The 21131-nt window shown below is 38.9% G+C and overlaps 1 protein-coding gene across 1 annotated transcript in view; it reads right to left on the bottom strand.

The window, feature by feature from the left end:
- nphs1 (NPHS1 adhesion molecule, nephrin) overlaps positions 1 to 21131 on the bottom strand; it is a 70801-nt gene that overhangs the window by 7608 nt on the left and 42062 nt on the right. Inside the window, exons 13-24 of the mRNA XM_059338735.1 lie at positions 20051 to 20219; positions 19712 to 19841; positions 18873 to 19045; positions 17428 to 17568; positions 16718 to 16858; positions 13753 to 13874; positions 11223 to 11382; positions 9222 to 9378; positions 8095 to 8246; positions 2692 to 2803; positions 348 to 529; positions 166 to 216 (exon numbers count right to left, since the gene is read on the bottom strand). Coding sequence (XP_059194718.1) covers positions 166 to 216; positions 348 to 529; positions 2692 to 2803; positions 8095 to 8246; positions 9222 to 9378; positions 11223 to 11382; positions 13753 to 13874; positions 16718 to 16858; positions 17428 to 17568; positions 18873 to 19045; positions 19712 to 19841; positions 20051 to 20219 — 1690 coding nt within the window. The remainder of the gene's footprint in view (positions 1 to 165; positions 217 to 347; positions 530 to 2691; positions 2804 to 8094; positions 8247 to 9221; positions 9379 to 11222; positions 11383 to 13752; positions 13875 to 16717; positions 16859 to 17427; positions 17569 to 18872; positions 19046 to 19711; positions 19842 to 20050; positions 20220 to 21131) is intronic.

Raw genomic sequence — 21131 nt, 5'->3', positions numbered from 1 at the left:
ATGGGTGGGCGCCATGACAACCACTACTCTGGTAGAGCAAACATTAACAGCCTTGGAGGTGCATACATTAACATGATTTAGCCAAATGAAGCTAGCTGCTGTGCAAACAGCAATTTCCAACTGCCCCTTAAGAGCTTTTTCAGGGAGTTGTGATAAAAGACTCACTCTGTGAGACTGAGTCATCATCTGCTGGGACTTCCTCTTCCTCTGGCCTCTCTGCAGAGAAAGAGAAAGAGACTGAAACTTACATGTCACACTCCAAAGCACATGTTAAACGGAGTATAGATTATCAGATGGTTCAACAGTAGAGTCCTCTCAGTGTCAAGCTGGGGTGACTCCAAACTGACCCTTGGTGGTGATGGTCAGTACTGCATTGTTGTCAGCGTAGCCACTCTCTCCCATTGCATTGAGTGCATTGACAGAGAGGTTGTAGGTGGTGGCGGGCTGAAGGCCGGAGACAGTGAAGGTTGTTGCTCCGGGAGGAAAGACGTCCATGTAGAGGAAACTGGCTGACTGAGCCCAACGGTATCTGTCAAAAAAAGACACGAAATGACCAAAAAAGACACAAAATGACCCAAAAAAGACAAAAAATGACCCAAAAAAGACAAAATGACCCAAAAAAGACACAAAATGACACAAAAGAGAAACAAAATGACCCAAAAAAGACATTAAATGACCAAAAAGACTAAAACACATTAAAACTTTAATACAGTGGAGACAGAGCTGACTTCCAAAATGATTTGGCGACCCCCAGAAATCATCTCGCAGGCTGCGGTAGACCAGCAATTTCTATGGTTTTCAAGGACTGTTTTTATCAATGGAATCTGGTAGAATTTTACAAGAGCCGAGAACAGCTTCAGTTCCCCCACATATACAATATTCTAAATATAGCGTATGTCTTAACATAATTCTTTATTTTAGGTGTCCAAAAGCAAACATTTTGCTGCTGACCCCATCCACAGCAGTACATTGCTCAGCTTCCATTACAGTCTTCCTGCCTTGTTTCTCTAACCTGGGCGTGTCAACCAGCATCTAGTGTTGGTAATTCCACTAAATATATGGATATTTGCCTCATACAACCCTAGTTCATAAAATCCAAACTACCCCTTTAATCTCCAATATGAAGAAATGCAAAACAGTCAGCACACAATGGCACATTTTTTATTGCATACATTAAGTTCTTAATAACAGATAAGACCAAAAGAAACTGTCAAGTACAATTGTTTTATGACAGGGTGTCACTCTCACATGGCCCCGGGGCCCTCAGGGGTCACTGACTCACTAAACAAACAAAGAAACGATGGAACAAACAAACAAACAGAAAAAGACGTCTAATATGACTATGACTAATGATGACTAATATGACTATAAGTGATGATGACTTAATATGACTATGACTAATGCACACAAAACAACTGAACAACATATTATGACTACAAAGAGACAAGAAAATACATGTAAAAACATTTAGAAGAGATGACAATAAAGAACAATAAATTTAGATGTAAAATGACCACAGAGACACAAAACAACTAAAAACAGAGCAAAATGACTGCAAAGAAACAGAAAATGGCTACATAAAAACATAAAATTACTTAAAATAGATGTAAAACAACTACAAAATGGCCACAAAAAGATCCAAAATCACCACAAAGAGGCACAAAATGACAAAAAAAAAGGAGCAAAACCACCATAAAGGATGCAAATGGCTAAAAATAGATGCAATAGAGGTGCAAATCAACTAAATGGAAGTATAATGACCACTGAGACACAAAACAACTAAAAATAACACAAAATGACTATAAAAGAAACAGAAAAATACTTTAAAAAAATGCAAAACAACTACAAGGGGAACCAAAACAACCACAAAAATATCCCAAATTACCACAAAGAGACAGCAAATCACAAATTTAGATGCAAAACCACAATGAAAAGATGCAAAATGAAGAAAAATATATGCAAAGCAACAACAAATAACCACAAAGTGACAAAAAAATGACAAAAAATAGATGCAAAACGATTACAAAAGGATGCAAAATGGCTAAAAATAGATGCAATAGAGGTGCAAATCAACTAAATTTGGAAGTGTAATGACCACTGAGACACAAAACAACTAAAAATAACACAAAATGACTTGAAAAGAAACAGAAAAATACTTCAAATAGATGCAAAACAACTACAAGGGGAACCAAAACAACCACAAAAATATCCCAAATTACTACAAAGAGACAGCAAATTAGAAAACCACAATGAAAAGATGCAAAATGAAGAAAAATATATGCAAAGCAACAATAAATAACCACAAAGTGACAAAAAATAGATGCAACAATTACAGATACGCAAAATAACTAAGAGGCGCAAAACAATAAAAATGACTGCAAAGAAACAGAAAATGGCTACATAAAAACATAAAATTACTTAAAATAGATGTAAAACAACTACAAGGGGAACCAAAACAACCACAAAGAGACAGCAAATCAGAAATTTACATGCAAAACCACAATGAAAAGATGCAAAATGAAGAAAAATATATGCAAAGCAACAATAAATAACCACAAAGTGACCAAAAAATGACAAAAAATAGATGCAAAACGATTACAAAAAGATGCAAAATGACTAGAAAGAGACTCTTTGAGTTTGTTTCTGTCCATCCATACATTCTGAAGCCAACATCCTTTCTTGACATCTCACCTTACACGAAATCTTTGCCGCAAACCACCGTTGAAGCCGGGGATCCACTCCAGAGTGAGCGAGTCGTGGCTGACAGCGACTTGGCGGAACGATGAAGGAGGATCTGGATGATCTGAGAGCGACAGAGAAGAAGAGATGTGGGATGAAAAGCAGTTGATTTTGTGAGAATACTGAAGAGCAGAGCACCTTCTCTCGACAGGTGGCTATTTGAAAAGGCTTTAGGTGTTAAGAGATGGAGATGTGTGCCATGAGATAGTCAAGTGATTATTTCAGCAGAAACAGCACCTGAGGCCTGCTGGCCTATAGGAGCCCGGCTCCCTACAGCTCCCGCTCTTCTTCTTTGGAGCGGTTATAAATAGACAAATTGATATTACTAAAAGAGAGCAGAGCTGATGTTCTCCCTGACAGAAAAGGAAGAGGAGGAATAACGATTTCAGATATTCTCGGTTTTCCCATTGGTCATACAATTGTGTTCAAAAACACATTTATTGTTATTATTAGATATGTGAATCAGAAGTAATAACTGTTTTCCTCAAAGCAAAATATCTGATTCGTGAATGGACTTAGTACACTGTTAAAATCTTTGTAGAAATAACAGTAAAAACACTGTCAAATACATCAGAAATAGGGCATAAAATAAAAAATTGTATATCACCATATTAGACACTTTTAATTAATCAAAATCAAATCAAAGAATAGCACAAAACTTTTACTTTTTTTCTGCCATAAAGTGGAAGAAACACACAGTTTTGCTGTAAAAATATAACATTTTCATGCAAAATTTATGGAGAAATACCATGATGTGTGAATGAATGACACAATTACCCTAAAAATAACAGGAACACTCAGTCTAAATTACAGTTTTTGCTGATATTTACATTTAAATTAAGAATAGAAAATCCACTCACTGTAATTTTTACGGTGAAGTTCTGGCAACCACAGCTGCTGGTATTTTACCGTAAATCAAACAGATGTTTTTTACAGTGTATTATCGGGCTTGATTTTTAAGTTCAGCAGTATTTTAAGCCTGGCAGATTCAGTGAAGAAAATTGATAACTGATGATAAATTAGACATAAAAAGAGTGAATATAATGTAATCAAGGAGGGGAGATGATCACCAGGGTCCAAACTTGTCAGTGAGCCTCTTTGTTTTTTAACACTTTATCTCTTCTTAATCACAGTTTATTCCACTGGCTTCCAAAGAACATCTATTTGACAGCAACAGCTTTGCATTTTTAACAGCGCTCCGCTCCTCGTCTGCTGCTTCTTAAGGTTGTGCTTTGTTGTATGAATGATCAGGAAACATGGGCAGAGCCCCGGCTGATCCCTCCTAGAACAAAGTGGCTGATTTGTCCAATTTATCCAACCAAAGTCATGCAATGACGGATGAAGCCTCTTGATTATTATCAATATTGTGCACAAAGATCAAAGGAGGCTAACCAGGCCTTCAGCCTGACATGAGGCACTGCTTCAGTCAGGGTAGTGTAGGGAAAGTGGATTATTTTGCATTTGGAGCATGGAAAAAAAAAAGACGGGTGGTTTTGGGGGCAGAGGGAGAGATAGTGAAGGAGAGAAGGAGGAGAGATAGTTGAGCAGCAACATAAGAAGGGCTTGCTCTACTCGTCTCTGGCTCCAGGCTGCAGCCCAGTTTGCAGAGTAAATAATTCCCACTATCAGCTCCACTCATAAGATTCCAGGGCAAAGAGGTCAGCCTTATTTGGATCTCGTCTCCTTCAAATCCAAAAAGCGCCATGCTAAGAAAAAAAAATCCTCTCTCTTCCTCTCTAGCTCTCAAATGATAAGGAAGCATATAAAATTTATTATCACTGCGTCAGATTAATTATGAATATTTGAACACAGCACTAACAAACTGGCTGGGGAAAAAACAGGCCCAATATTGGATTGTATTTTATGGTTTTATAGTAAACATTAAATGTGTCCAATGATGGCTGCGGGCCTTTGCTGAGAGCAGGACTGTGTTGATAATAATGGTGCTGGTGGAGGATACACTGGTCGCTTGAAGGCAGAAAAGTCCAAGCACGCCGGGAGAGCAGAAGCATATCGCATGCAGCATTATCTGAGGGAGAAGTGAAGTACTGCTATAGGCTAAATGATAAGGCAGAGATAGAGCAGTGGAATAAGTTCCTTAAAGGGCTGACACTCAGGAGCAACAGCTCTCTGCAGTTTACAGAAAACTGCATGTTCAATGGCCCTCCCACACTATTGTAATGTTGCTGGAAAAGGCTGATAAACCTTGGACAAAGCAGCGCAGACACAATTATTTTGAGATGCTGCCAAATTAGAACCAAAGGAATAGTTTGTGCTCCACTGCCAAGTACGTGATATGCATAATCCCTACATGGTGTGTGCCCTAACCACCGACTTTGATCATTTGCCATTCATTTAAAGATGCATTAGGTGATTTATGGCCACCAGGGAGCAGGAAGACTCCCGACGAAACTGACTGCAGCACAAGCCTGATGCACAGTACTCTACTTTATCAGGTAGCTGGAGCAAACTATTATTTACACATCTACTCTGTGCAACATACACTTGTTTTCCAGCTCTGGGCTAGTCCGCTAACTCTATCTGGGTCTAAACTAGACACTTGACTCTCTACACAATCCACTCCTTGAATTAGACTCTTTGCCATTTCATGCTTGGCAGGTTGTGTACACTTGGTGAGAATAGCTGCCAACTGTTTTTAGATTGAGGGAGAGTGTTGATGAAAAGGGTAAGACTGAACCATATAGTCTATCTGCCAGTGTTGCCAGTGCAAGTTCACACTTCACAAGACCTAGCTCAAGTTCAGCTGACACAGATTAAAATAAACTTGTTCGTGTTCATAGTTCACAGTTCACAGTTTCGATTTCTGAGTTAATTTCAGTCCCAACAAATAAACTAGTTCATTTCTGTTGGTGTTGTTTTTTAATGCCTCAACTCAATGTGTCATTTCATATTTGTCTGATTTGGGTTTTTTTTAGACCCGGTGGGCACTATTTGCATAAAAATTGGATTTTTTTTCCATTTGACTCTGTACTGGTTTGTTTATAAAACTCCTTCAAATATTCATATGAACTGGCTTCAGCAGGACCGCTAGCACGCTGTCTGAATTTACAGTTGTAATAGCCGTGGTCTGTGTTACATAAAAAAATGATGTATCAATAATGTACATAAATATTTGGCGTTGATACACTGCAAAAAAGCCAACTTGTATTTTTTGGCCTAAAACAGTGACTTAAGTTGGTAAAACTTGGAAATATAAATTACTGACATTTAGGGCAATAATGTAAGTTAGCACAACAAAGGAAGCCAGTTGTCTGCTCAAAAACAAGTTGGTTAGTTGTTGTTACTTATATCTTTAAGTTGGGGTTCACAACAAGGGACAATAGTTCTGATAACTCTTATTTCTTTGTTGGGAAATGCGGGAAAGCGGTGAAATTCGGTCATTAGCAAAAGCTAGCGGCAAACTGATGCTAGCGGCTAACTGATGCTAGCGGCTAACTGATGCTAGCGGCGCTGCTTGTTACAGCTACAAGAGTAGCCATTAGCGTATCAATGCTAACTCAAAATTGTGGTCCCAACATTAGCTGACATTTCATAGCGGCGTTACAATCGTGCCAGAGAAATTCAGAGTTGAGCAAACTCAAAAACAAAACTTAAAATATTTAGTTTAATTGTCCAACTTAAAATTTTATCGAAGTTTGTTGCCTTGAAATTTTGAGTTCACCCAACTTTTCTTTTTTTGCAGTGTAGGGAACATGAACACAGATCAGTATTTAACGTTTTTACAATGACACCTACATGTTCTGTTTGTATTTTCTACAGCTGCTGTCAACATAAGCAACCACATATTCAGCTGAGAGGAAGTAAACATGGTCACTCATTAATCCATAACACCGGTCGTCATTTTAACAGGAGGAAACACTAATCAACGGGGGGACAGAATTCAACACAACAGCAGCATGCTGGGTGCTGTCAATCCTCGGCTACATGAGCATCATTAACTGCTGCCAAAGTTAACAACGCTCATGTTCACATTCATTAGTTGCAAACTGATGCATTCCCTTCACTAACAACATGAGCATGCTCAATAAGCGTGCTCTTAGCTCCAACACTGCACTGCCTCGTGCAGGCCAGATCACCAAAACAATTAGAAAAAAGTGGCTAAAAGTGCTCTGGACCTGAAGAGTTGGGTGTTATTTCTCAGTGGCTCAGTGTTACAAGTGGCCCTTCCACACTAAACAGAATCATTTGACTTAATTGGAATGAAAGCTAAAATAAACTTGATGTTTATTTGTCTTTTTATCTCTAACACTGTTTTGGATTGAGTTTTTATTACTATTTTATTCTATTTTATTTTATTGTTTTTACTGTTTTTAGTATTTTATTGTTTTCATTGTTTTTATTTATACCTATTTGTGTATGATTTATTCTATTTCAATAACTGTACAACACTTTGGTCAACTGAGGTTGTTTTTAAATGTGCTCTATAAATAAACTTTGACTTGACTTGACTTAACCTGATGCATTTTTAACATCTCGAAAACAATGTACAGTACCGTTCAAAAGTTTTAGAACACCCCAATTTTTCCAGTTTTTTATTGAAATTCAAGCAGTTCAAGTCAAATGAACAGCTTGAAAGGGTCCAAAGGTAAGTGGTGAACTGCCAGAGGTAAATAAAAAAAGGTAAGCTGAACCAAAACTGGAAAATAATGTACATTTCAGAATTATACAAGTAGGCCTTTTTTCAGGGAACAAGAAATGGGTTAACAACTTAACTCTATGGAGTCTTGGGCTATTTTGTCCATTTTTGAATTCTTTTCATGTCTTTGTAAGTCATTTTGTGTCTTTTTGTGTCTTTTTTTAGTCATTTTGTGTCTTTTTTTGGTCATTTTGTGTCTTTAGGTGTCTTTTTTGTCATTTTGTGTCTTTTTTTGGTCATTTTGTGTCTTTTTTTAGTCCTTTAGTCCAACATAAAATGTGATTTTGAATCTTTTTTTTTTACTTTCAAAACACTATCATGCTCAATAAAGAATTTTAAATGTTGCAAATGTGCATTAATTTCAGAGTACACTGAGACATTAAACTGCATCATTTTCTATTAAATTCTGGAAAAGTTGGTGTGTTCTAAAACTTTTGACCGCTGGTGTATCTCCAAACTTGGTGATGATCAAGTGTTGCTTTATGAAATATAAGAACATCCTCCCACATCAGAAGCCATATAAACCATTGAAGGACCATTGAATTAGTATCTGAAAAATACATGGCTACAACCCTGAGACAGTGTTCTTCTTCCCAGCTCATGAAAAGTTGAAACTTTAGGGGTACATAGACAACCTCAGTCATTCAGAGACACACAGCCACACACACAGGAAGCACAAATGCACACCGATACAGTACTTGTGCTGACAAGTTGGATGTCGAGTGTGTCCTCCCCGAGTGAGTTTCGAGCGGTGCAGCTGAAGACAGCGTAGTCCAGAGCCGCGCTCACATTTACAACTCTGACGGTGCTGGTGTGGAAGGAGCCCTCCCTCACAGTCCGCTCCTCATACCTGCAGCACACACACACAAACACACACTGAAAGGGAGATAAATCCTGAGCAGGCAGACAGCAGGGATTGTGATGTCCTGCAGATTGCACTAAGTCACCCAATTTCACACATCAAAGAAGCATTAAACAGGTATTTGCATAGTGAAAAGCAAAGTATAAAACGCACTAAATCTGGATTTAGTGGTGAAATGGCAAGAAATAGCAAAAGAATATATTACACTGGGTAAAACCTTAATCTAATTGTGGGTATTCATCAATATGTAACCAAATGCTGACAGTAGCACTGAAGTTAAAGGAACACTCCACCGTTTTTTCATATGAAAACATGTTATTCGGTCAAGTAAGACGAGTTGATACAGACCTCTTGCGTCTCAATGCGTGCACTCAATCGCCCTGGCGCGCGGAGCTACTTGGCTAGCACTTAGCTTAGCCCAGTTCATTCATTAGGATCCAAACAGATGGACAGTTAGAAGCGACCAAACTCCTCCACGTTTTCCCTATTTAAATACAGCTACACGAGTAGTTAAACGACCAAGTATGGCGACACAAAATAAAACGTGGCGCTTTTCTAAGCGGATAAAAAGGAGAACTATAATGTATGGCGGAATAGCACTTGGGAGCACTTCGACTCGGCGCAGTAATATCATCACTCCTGAAAAATCTTCTCCCCTCAGGAGTGATGATATTACTGCGTGTAGCTGTATTTAAATAGGGAAAACGTGGAGGAGTTTGGTCGCTTCTAACTGTCCATCTGTTTGGATCCTAATGAATGAACTGGGCTAAGCTAAGTGCTAGCCAAGTGGCGCCGCGCGCCAGGGCGATTGAGTGCACGCATTGAGACGCAAGAGGTCTGTATCAACTCGTCTTACTTACCCGAATAACATGTTTTAATATGAAAAAACGGTGGAGTGTTCCTTTAATAGTGAAAAGAATGGCAAGAAAAGCATTAAAAAAAGAGTAATGCCTACTCTCTGACCTGGGGTTGGCAAAGTCCATGCGTATACCATTTTTTTCCCACGAGAAGTCGACACGAGGAATTCCTTCTGCATGACACACGACTTCAGCTGTGGTGGTGCCGTCCCCTCTGCTCCCCACCTTCCTCCACTGGGCTCCTTTCTGCAGCTCTGGTTTGACTTCACCAGACAAGATGGAGGTTATTCATGCAGAAACCAGACACAATACAGGAGTGAATGTACACATGTTCTTTTCTGAAGGGTGCAAAAACATGTGCATGTTCTCACAAACAACACAGTCTCCATGGATGTTCTGTTCCCTCTGACACTGGGATTAAATGCTACACACTGTTAATGTTAGGTGTTGGGCTTATTATATTTTTTGGGGGGGGTTTATTTAAATTGTTTTTGTTTATTTTGGTTGACTACTCTTTATAGAAGCGATGTTTGCCTGAATTCATGATGTCCAGGATTACAATCAATGATACTGGTTAAAGCTGTATTGTTTTTTGTTTTTTTTTGTATTTTATTTGTTTTCTGATCAAATGCATTTGACCAATTATTCCTAAACATTTAATCCAAATGGCTATAATTCAATGGTTTGATTCTACAAACTGTCTTTTAACCCATTGAGGCCTGAAAAATCGCTGGGCGATTTTAAAATAAGCCTCTAATTTTCTGGAAATTCTGGAAAAATTCTGGGAAAAAAAGGGTCAACTCTTCTACTAAATAATAGATTTTTCAGCCTCTGTAGCAGATAGAAATGAAATTCAAAAAGGTATTTGAGAGCTTATACAAATACTACAAAACGATGTATCCACTTTCCAGGCTTCAATGGGTTAAATTTGTGCTGCATTTTGTAATGAACTTTTGTGCTGCACTTTTCTAATGTATTTTGGAATGTATTTTTACTGTTAAAGTTGTTGTAGGACTGTTGAGTATTACTTGTTGGAATGTTTTGACCCCAGGAAGACTAGCCAACTGCCACGGCACAAGCTAATGGGGATCCTTGGTAACACTTTACAATAACCATCATTTATAGATGGTAAATAGACCATGTATAAATGGTAAACAGATAGTTAATTAATGTTTAATCATCATTTATAAACCATATATAGGCCATTTAGAATGGTGAATAGAAAATGTAATAATGTTGAACTATAATTTATAAATGCCAAATCGATTACTTTACCATTAACAAACATAATTATCAGTTTATTAATAGCTTTACACTCAGTATAACATTTTTAACACCATATTAAGTATGTAAATGATTTCAAAATGATTCTTATACCTTTAAGAAATTGCTTGAAAACATTTAAAGATTAAATATGCATAGAATTTTATAAATGGTTAATAATAATTGGTTTATAAACCATCTATAAACATCACTTAGATCAGTAGTTCTCAACCTTTTTGAGTCGCGACCCCCAATTTAACATGAATGTTGTCCGCGACCCCCACTCACTGAACACAATCTCACACGCACAGTTCAGATCACCCAAAAAGGAAAGAAAATGACCAAAAAAAGGAAAGAAAATGACCAAAAGACACAAAATGACCAGAAAATACACAAAATGACTAAAAAAAGACACAAAATGACCAAAAAAGACTCAAAATGACCCAAAAAAGACACAAAATGACCCAAAAAAGAAAAAAAATTACCAAAAAAAGACACAAAATGACCAAAAAAAGACACAAAATGACCAAAAAAAGACACAAAATGACCCAAAAAGGGAAAAAAATGACCAAAAAAAGACACAAAATGACTAAAAAAGTAAACAAAATGACCAAAAAAGACACAAATTGACCCAAAACAAAAAGACACAAATTGACCCAAAAAATTAAGTGACTAAAAAGACTAAAACACATGAACACTTTAACACAGTGGAGTGCGACCCCCAGAAATCATCTCGCGACCCCGATTGGGGTCCCGACCCCAAGGTTGAGAATAGCTGACTTAGATGGTTATTGTAAAGTGTTACCGGATCCTTTAATAAAAACATAAAACATAAAACACTCACATTGCACCACCAGCTCCACATCCACAGTGGCAGGAGGTGCTAAGCCATTATTGGCCGTGCACTGGTAAACACCAGCATGAGTCCGAGTCACATCATGGATGGTCAGAAGGCCAGATTCGTCTTCCTGGATTTGCTGTCCCATCTCCACCTCCCCTTCTCCCTGTGGAAGACAAAGTGAGGGGGAATAAGCGGCAGACAGCAGCTATCCCTCAAAACACACTCCCCTCCTCCTCCTGGGGGAGGGGGAGAGGAGGAGGAGGTGGGGGGGAGCTGTGCAGGCAGGTAGACAGTGAGGGAGCAGGAAACCATCAGGGCTTGAGGTGGGGATGGGAAGGGCGTTGGGGGAACGAGCTCTGAGGACAGAGAAAGATAATGCCAAGGGTTGGAGCGCCACAGGGAAAGAGAGGAAGGAGGGGCTGTGCAGGTTGAAAGCGGGACACGCGGTACTGCCGGGGGGTGGGTTAGACCGGAGAAGGCATCAGTAGATACAGAGACCACGCCACATTGACGAATGTGCCCTTTAGTCACGCAGCAGTAATGAAAGCTATTTTTCTGGATTTGGTGTGTGTGTGCAGCAGGAAGAGGTGGGGTGGAAGGATAGTTAGAGCCGGTGAAATATGGTGCATCTGTGCATTTAGAAAGGCCGGTGATAAACGGTACGAACAGATAAAATAATAGAAAGCAAGCCAGATAAAGGAAAAATAATTTGCGGGATGACTGTGTTTCTGCGAACCTGGTCTCACAGGAATCCGTGGAATAGCCACGGAATCGCTCAAATTTCCGTGAAACTGACACGGATTTCACTACAATGCAAGTTAATGACAGTCATATCCCGTGGCCATCCCATTGATATTTGTTCCTATTGGTTTGTTCCAAGTCACATGACTTTCAAGGTCCCGGTGGTCAGAACAAAAAACATGGTGGACAGTTCTCTCATTTTTAGTGAAAAAATCAATATTTTGACTTAGTTTCTGCATAAAAATGGATTTTGATCACATTTCTAGCGAGAAATATATGTTTTATTTTCTAAATCTTCACTCAGTGAATGTACATAATCACTTTGTATGTTGGAATAGCCACGGGATATGACATAATAGGCAGAAACCAACATGGTCTCACAGAAATCCGTGAAATTACATTACATTACATTACATGTCATTTAGCAGACGCTTTTGTCCAAAGCGACTTACAATAAGTGCATTCAACCTGATGGTACTAGACATAGACCATAGGAATCGAGTAAGTACATAACTTTAAGAGCTAACTGTCATTGCTACAGGAGTGCTATATGTTAAAGAAGAAAAGAATAGAAAAGAAGAAGAAGAAGAGCAATTTTTTTTTTTTTTTTTTAATATATATATGTGTTAGGTGACCATGGCTTAACCGAGGTATTGTTGGAAGAGATAGGTCTTCAGCCTGGTGGAAGATGTCCAGGCTGTCTGAGGTCCTGATGTCGGTGGGGAGCTCGTTCCACCATTTGGGAGCCAAGACAGAGAAAAGTCTGGAAGAGGTTTTGAGGCGAGTTGACCCACGGAGGGTGGGAGTCGCCAGCTGTTTGGCTGATGCAGAGCGGAGAGGACGGGCAGGGGTGTAGAGTTTGACAAGGTCCTGGATGTAAGTAGGACCTCAACCGTTAGCAGCAGAGTACGCCAGAGCTAGAGTCTTGAAGCGTATCAGCCACTGGTAGCCAGTGGAGGGAGCGGAGGAGGGGTGTTGTGTGTGAAAATTTGGGAAGATTGAAGACCAATCGAGCAGCTGCATTCTGGATGAGTTGCAGAGGTCGGATGGCTTTGGCAGGCAGACCTGCCATGAGGGAGTTGCAGTAGTCCAGGCGTGAGATGACCAGTGCCTGGACCAGGACCTGAGCTGCCTTCTGAGTGAGAAACGGGCGGATTCTCCTGATGTTATGCAGCAAGAATCTGCAAGATCTGGTGGTGGCGGTGATGTTTGTGGAGAGGGACAGTTGGTTGTCAAGAGTCACGCCAAGGTTCTAATAGCCACGGATTTGCTTAACTCAAAATCCGTGAAATAGCCACGGATTTGCTTAACTCAAAATCCGTGAAATAGCCACGGAATCGCTCAAATTTTCGTGAAACTGACATGGATTTCGCTACAATGCAAGTTAATGACAGTCATATCCCGTGGCTATTCCAACATACAAAGTGATTATGTACATTCAGTGAGTGAATATTTAGAAAATAAAACATATATTTCTCGCTAGAAATGTGATCAAAATCCATTTTTATGCAGAAACTAAGTCAAAATATTGATTTTTTTCACTAAAAATGAGAGAACTGTCCGCCATGTTTTTTGTTCTGACTGCCGGAACCTTGAAAGTCACGTGACTTGGAACAAACCAATAGGAACAAATATCAATGGAATAGCCACGGGATATGACTGTCATTAACTTGCATTGTAGCGAAATCCGTGTCAGTTTCACGGAAATTCGAGCGATTCCGTGGCTATTTCACGGATTTCTGTGAGACCAGGTTGGTTTCTGCCTATGTGTGTTGTGAATCAGAGCTCTCACCAGCCATTTCCAGGAGAACATGCCAGATATAATGGGGTTGGCATCTGCCACACATATCAGGTCTGCTGTGTCCCCCAGCTTCACAAACACAGGGTCCTTCTCCGCCTTGACGCCAGGAGCATCTGAGAGTAAGAAACAGGGACAAGGCTAAGGCAGGAGCAAAGGTTAACATGCCAACTTGGGACAAATCATTTGCCAACCCATTAAACAGGCATACCGTATTGTTATAATTACTCGTACACTTGTTTGCCTTTGAACTTGGTCATAACCTCGTCCTAATTGGCCTCAGAAACAATGCCATTAACCTCTATACACTGTAAAAAATGTCTGTAGATTTTTTTTACGGTGAAAAACTGCTAAACCATGACAGTAAAAGGCCGTAAAAGGATAAATGGATTAATTCAGTTTCAATAACAATGAAACACCGTAAATGTATATCTCAGCCAAAACAGTATTTTGTATGTATATATGTATAGTATATCTAGTATACCGTAAAAGGATAAAGGGGTAACACTTTACAATAACCATCATTTATAAATGGTAAACAGATAGTTTATTAATGTTTATATTAATGTAATACGGTTGAACTATAATTTATAAATGCCAAATAGATTACTTTACCATAAACAAACATAATTATTAGTTTATTAATAGCTTTACACTCATTATAACATTTTTAACACCATATTAAGTATGTAAATTATTTCAAAATTATTCTTATACCTTTAAGAAAATTGCTTGAAACCATTTAAAGATTAAATATGTATAGAATTTTGTAAATGGTTAATAATAATTGGTTTATAAAACATCTATAAACATCACTTAGATGGTTATTGTAAAGTGTTACCGATAAATGGATTAATTCAGTTTCAATAACAATGAAACACCGTAAATGTATATATCAGCCAAAACAGTATTTTGTATGTATATATATATAGTATATCTAGTATACCGTAAAAGGATAAAGGGGTAACACTTTACAATAACCATCATTTATAAATGGTAAACAGATAGTTTATTAATGTTTATATTAATGTAATACGGTTGAACTATAATTTATAAATGCCAAATAGATTACTTTACCATAAACAAACATAATTATTAGTTTATTAATAGCTTTACACTCATTATAACATTTTTAACACCATATTAAGTATGTAAATTATTTCAAAATTATTCTTATACCTTTAAGAAAATTGCTTGAAACCATTTAAAGATTAAATATGTATAGAATTTTGTAAATGGTTAATAATAATTGGTTTATAAACCATCTATAAACATCACTTAGATGGTTATTGTAAAGTGTTACCGATAAATGGATTAATTCAGTTTCAATAACAATGAAACACCGTAAATGTATATATCAGCCAAAACAGTATTTTCAACTTAAAAAAAATAAAAAAAGAAGAGAATCCACTGTTAGCACTCTCCCCTGTGGACTGTGACAGACTGACCAGTTCCATCTCTTCATTAAGTCCTCTGTTCTTCTTCATAAATCGTCTTCTTGCCGTTATTCTCCCCTACCTCACAAGCTTTTTATACTTCCCATGAGTGCCATGTACTCGCAACAATAAGGCCATTAGTGCCTGCTTGTCTAAACCTATGTTAGCACTTGAAGAACAGTGGTGGGAAACACTAGAGAGACAGGGACCTTTGGGTTGGTGGATCCACCCATGTTGGCCTGCTAACCAAGACCGACATTGTTAAGTGGGCTACACCGCCACCCATAAAAGCTACTACAATCCTACATACATAATGAATATCTACAACTGTCAAGCCCAGTCAGATGAGGATGGCAGAATCCATTAGGCGCGTACCATGGGCTTTGGTGAAACGGGCAGACCTACATTTTCAACACTTCCATTATTAAATCATCAGTATCGGGGCAGAGGGCCTGGAGCTGGAGGCTGGGCCTGGGGCAGCACTGGTCCTTGCATGGAGGCCTAATGAATGTGGAATGTTTGCTGAAAGTCAATGTTGATGTCTGGGTGTGTCAGTGAGTGCAGATGCACTGATGTTTCAGATACTTAGCAGCTCTAGACAAGTTCAAAAACATGTTAGAAGCCTGCAGATTCAAATCCAATGCACTAAAAATGGATTATTGCATGCTCAAATCTCCATATTTAAAAAAAAGGAGACTATTCAACAGGGATAAATGATGTGGCTGACTCGTGACCCACAGGGCCCACAGGTATGTCTGTGAATCTGGCACGTTAGAATAAAAAAAAGAGAGTGATTAATTATAAATGGATCGCGGGAAGATAAAAAAATAATGATTTTTAAAAAGTACCGTTTCTATATTTTTTCTCCCATCCTTTTCTTTCATTTTCAACCCTTTTTATGTTTTGTTCATTTTTCCTCTGGTTGGTGCTCTGGGGCACTTTAATTAATCCCTAGGAGTAAATGTAAATGATTAAACTTGCTTTCAAAAGGTAACTAAGAAATGCTTAAAACACATGGGGAAAATTACAGTTATGGTGCAGCTGCCACCCATGTCATCTAATGATATATAATAATAAAAAACTGTTTATCATGTCCTCACAAGATATTTTCTCATTATCTGTTTAATATGCTATGAAAATAACTTAAATGTGGGAAACATGAAAAGTTTTTCAATCAGTTTTTGTTTTTCTTCAGGGGCAGTAATGAGCATCTATGTGACCATGGAAACAAAATAAATTTAGACGGGTCAAGTATTTAAAGATGACATAGGGGGCAGTTGCACCATAACTGTAATTTTCTCCAAGTGTGTTTTGAGAATTCATTACAGCAGGTTTAATCAGTTAAAATAATTCCTGGGGATTAATTAAAGTGCCCCAGAGAGAGTAAAAAAATGGACAAAACAGAAAAAGAGATGGAAATGAGAGAAAATGATGAGCAGCAATGCACCGGCATACACATCCTTTAATATAAAATGCAAAAACTGAACATGTGTGTGGTCCAAACGATGCATGTAGGTCCTTACACTGAACATCCAGCATGACGGAGGTTTGGTTGGAGCCCTCATCATTTGAACATGTGACCGTGTAAACTCCGGCATCTTTCCTCGTCACGTTCTTGATTTCCAGAGAATTATCGTCAAACTGTTTGTAGCGAAAATCCCCCTCTTTCCAAAAACATGGACACACACACACACACACACACACACACACATGCAAAACAAAGGTAAATTAAGTATTCATTACACGCTCATCAACCACATGTCCTCTGGCCACTGGTCTCTAAGTGACATCTAATCCTGCATTATTGATTGGCTTGGCTGGATTCCCACATCAAGCCAACAATAGGCTGCGTGAGAGACACCTCCTGTACCACAGCAGTCAAAATGTAATAGGTGGGTTTCCGCATTCAGGATACAGTCATTTCATGGCGGGGGCTGCGTCTGATGGAGCTAACAGAGTTAACAGAGAAAGCGAGTGGGTGCAGCAGGGCCCTGATGACACCGGCCTGGAGGAGAAGCCAGGTTTAGAACCGTTGTGTTGTATTCAGGGAGACAGCAAACCTCATTTAGACTGCATACATTAGAGCCATAATGAGAATCACATTTGGCAGGGTCCCATGCTGGCTAACCTGCCATGTTTTATTCAGACCCTGAATGGCAGAGCTGAGTGCTTACTTGCTGGCTCAGCTCAACTAGGACCTGGTTTATAGAGCCATCACACAGCCCCGGATCACCTTTGACCAGCTTTTCTCTGCGGTGCAGCCAAATGCAGGAGACCTCCTCTGGGTTCGCTGAGACCAGCAGTGGGATGGTTGCCATGTCATCCTCCACCACCTGGACCTGCGCTGGCTGCTCCGAGCTGAACTCTGGTGGGTCTGACACAGAAACGGCAACACAAACTCAGCTACAGTAAGTTGGATTTACACCAAAAAATACACGAGCGGAGGCATGAATGCAAACTCCGGCACACAGAATGACAAGAACCAGCAAGAGAGAAAACAAAGACACACAAAAACATGTTGAGCATGAAAGCAGGAAGAGACACTAATGAGAGTCAAACCAGTAGAAAGTCGACATCCCACCAATAATTCCAGATCTAACCAACTTCACATACTTAGACGACGGGGGAGTAAAGCAACGCGGGTGGGAGAGGGACAGGCATTAAAACGACGAGTGACAGTACTGTTGTCCAACTGCAGCTCCGCACAAACACACAGTGACATTCCTTCATGCTCATACACAGCAGCGAGCTTTGAAGCAGCGGCTGGCTGCTGCCTGTGAAATGGCATCAAAGACAAACATGGCCATGCAGCAAAGCAAATGCACAATTAGGACACACTGCCGCAGAGCTCAACAGACCCACAAATCGCAACAAAGGTTTCCAGTAAACAAAAAACAAACACATGCTATACGCTGACATTTCTGTGCAAAAGTACACCAGTAAAGCAACTTAACATCTGCACCGTCACACATCATCATTATACAGCGTTTAAGATGCATGCAAACCACATGGCTTGGTCAATTGTTATAAAGAAAAGAAAAAAAATCAAGGAAGACAAAAGAAACCATTCACCCTCTACTCTACACCCTCTCTAATCAAACAAAATGACCAAAAAAGACACAAATGACCCAAAAAAGACACAAAATGACCAAAAAAAGACACACAATGACCACAAAATAATAAAAAAAGACACAAAATGACCAAAAAAAGACACAAAATGACCAAAAATGACACAAAATGACCAAAAAGACACAAATGACCAAAAAAAGACACAAAATGGCAAAAAAAGACACAAAATGACCAAAAAAAGACACAAAATGACCAAAATGACACAAAATGACCAAAAAAAAGACACAAATTACCAAAAAAAGACACAAATTACCAAAAAAAGACACAAAATGACCAACAAAAGACACAAAATGACCGAAAAAAAGACACAAAATGACACAAAAAGACACAAATGACCAAAAAAAGACACAAAATGACCACAAAATGACCAAAAAAACCCCACAAAATGACCAAAAAAAAGACACAAATGACCAAAAAAGACACAAAATGACCAAAAAAAGACACAAATTACAAAAAAAAAAGACACAAAATGACCACAAAATAATAAAAAAAAGACACAAAAAATGACCCAAAAAGGAAGAAAAAAGAAACCATTCACCCTCTACTTACAAATCACATTGAGTTTGTAGAATGTGTTAGCTCCCTCTGCTAGCACGGGACTGTACGCCTGGCAAACGACCCTCCGGTTGTGATGCTGTGAACTCAGATTCAAGGATAGAGAACTTTGCACAGATACGCCACCAAACTGAGCCCTCCTGGCTGGCTGCTCCACTCCCTGGAACCTAGCACACAAGAACCTGGTCTTACAGGAATCCGTGAAATAGCCACGGATTTGCTTAACTCAAAATCTGTGGAATAGCCACGGAATCACTCAAATTTCTGTGAAACTGACACGGATTTCGCTACAATGCAAGTTAATGACAGTCATAGCCCGTGGCTATTCCATGGATATTTGTTCCTATTGGTTTGTTCCAAGTCACGTGACTTTCAAGGTCCCAGCGATCAGAACAAAAAACATGGCGGACAGTTCTCTCATTTTTAGTGAAAAAAATCAATATTTTGACTTAGTTTCTGCATAAAAATGGATTTTGATCAAATTTCTAGCGAGAAATATATGTTTTATTTTCTAAATATTCACTCAGTGAATGTACATAATCACTTTGTATGTTGGAATAGCCACGGGATATGACTGTCATTAACTTGCATTGTAGCGAAATCCGTGTCAGTTTCACGGAAATTTGAGTGATTCCGTGGCTATTCCACGGATTCCTGTGAGACCATGTCGCACACAAATGCATCCAATCAACAGGGGCTGTTTAAGTTAACAATCATGAATATTTTCACATTTCTGACACAAAATTAACCACCAGCATCATTTTGCAGGAAAATGTCCCTATGTAGTGTGCTATTATCTGCTTTGGGCCCTTTCACCCACTGCCCTGCCAAACCTGAGTGCCCCCAGGCTCCAGGAGATGCTGGCCTTTGGGTTACTACTCCCCGACTGGCACTCCAAAGTTAGCATCTGGCCCCGACGTAGCTCCTTCTGTTTGGTTGAGATCCTCATACTTACTGCTGGAACTGGAGAACCGTGGAGTAAACAAGAAAAAACACAATCTTTACTCACTGACAATATCAAGATGAAAAGTACAAAATGATGTAGCTGAAAATCTGTGCGAATGGATTTATATCGAATCCATTTATCTGTTATTGTGCTTTTCCCTCAGCTGAGTTGGACTGAAATAAAGCTCAGTCTGTGTTCTATGTGTTGGAGCTGCAGTCTAACTCACAGTGGACCGAGAGCTTAGTGGAGGCAGAGATGGTCTTCTTTGCTTTATTCGTGGCATCACAGCGGTAGGTGGCCATGTTGTCACTCGCCGTGAGGACAAGGAGCAGTTCTCGAGCCACGCCCCGATCAAAGGACGTCTGCTTCAGGGCGTCAGGGACAGCCTTTCCATTCTGAAGCAGGAGAGGAGAAGTGTATGTACTGTAGACCAGTAGTAGACCCCCAATTTAACATGCATGTTGTCCGCGACCCCCGCTCACTGAACACAATCTCACACGCACAGTTCAGATCACCCAAAAAAGAAACAAAATGACCAAAAAAAAGACACAAAATGACTAAAAAAAGACACAAAATGACCAAAAAAAGACGCAAATGACCAAAAAAAAGATACAAAATGACCAAAAATGACACAAAATGACCAAAAATGACACAAAATGACCAAAAAAAGACACAAAATGACCAAAAAAAGACACAAAATGACAAAAAAAACACAAAATGACCAAAAAAAGACACAAATGACCAAAAAAAGACACAAATTACCAAAAAAAGACACAAAATGACCCAAAAAAGACACAAATTGACTAAAAAAAGACACAAAATGACCAAAAATGACACAAAATGACCAAAAATGACCAAAAAAAGACACAAAATGACCAAAAAAGACACAAAATGACCAAAATAGACACAAATTGACCACAAAATAATAAAAAGTGACACAAAATAATAAAAAAAGACACAAAATTACCAAAAAAAGATACAAATTGACCACAAAATAATAAAAAAAGACCCAAATGACCAAAAAAAGACACAAAATGACAACAAAATAATAAAAAAAAGACACAAAATGACCCAAAAAAGACACAAAATGACCAAAAAAAGACACAAATGACCCAAAAAAGACACAAAATGACCAAAAAAAGACACAAAATGACCAAAAAAGACTAAAACACATGAACACATTAACACAGTGGAGACGGAGCTAACTTCCAAAATGATTTGGCGACCCCCAGAAATCATCTCGCTATTCGCAACCCCAAGGTTGAGAACAGCTGCTGTAGACCAACAGTACAACACACACATATAGA

The sequence above is a fragment of the Centropristis striata genome, chromosome 8 (assembly GCF_030273125.1).
Source record: "Centropristis striata isolate RG_2023a ecotype Rhode Island chromosome 8, C.striata_1.0, whole genome shotgun sequence".
Lineage (NCBI taxonomy): Eukaryota > Metazoa > Chordata > Actinopteri > Perciformes > Serranidae > Centropristis > Centropristis striata.
This window is presented reverse-complemented; position numbering and strand designations above follow the sequence as displayed.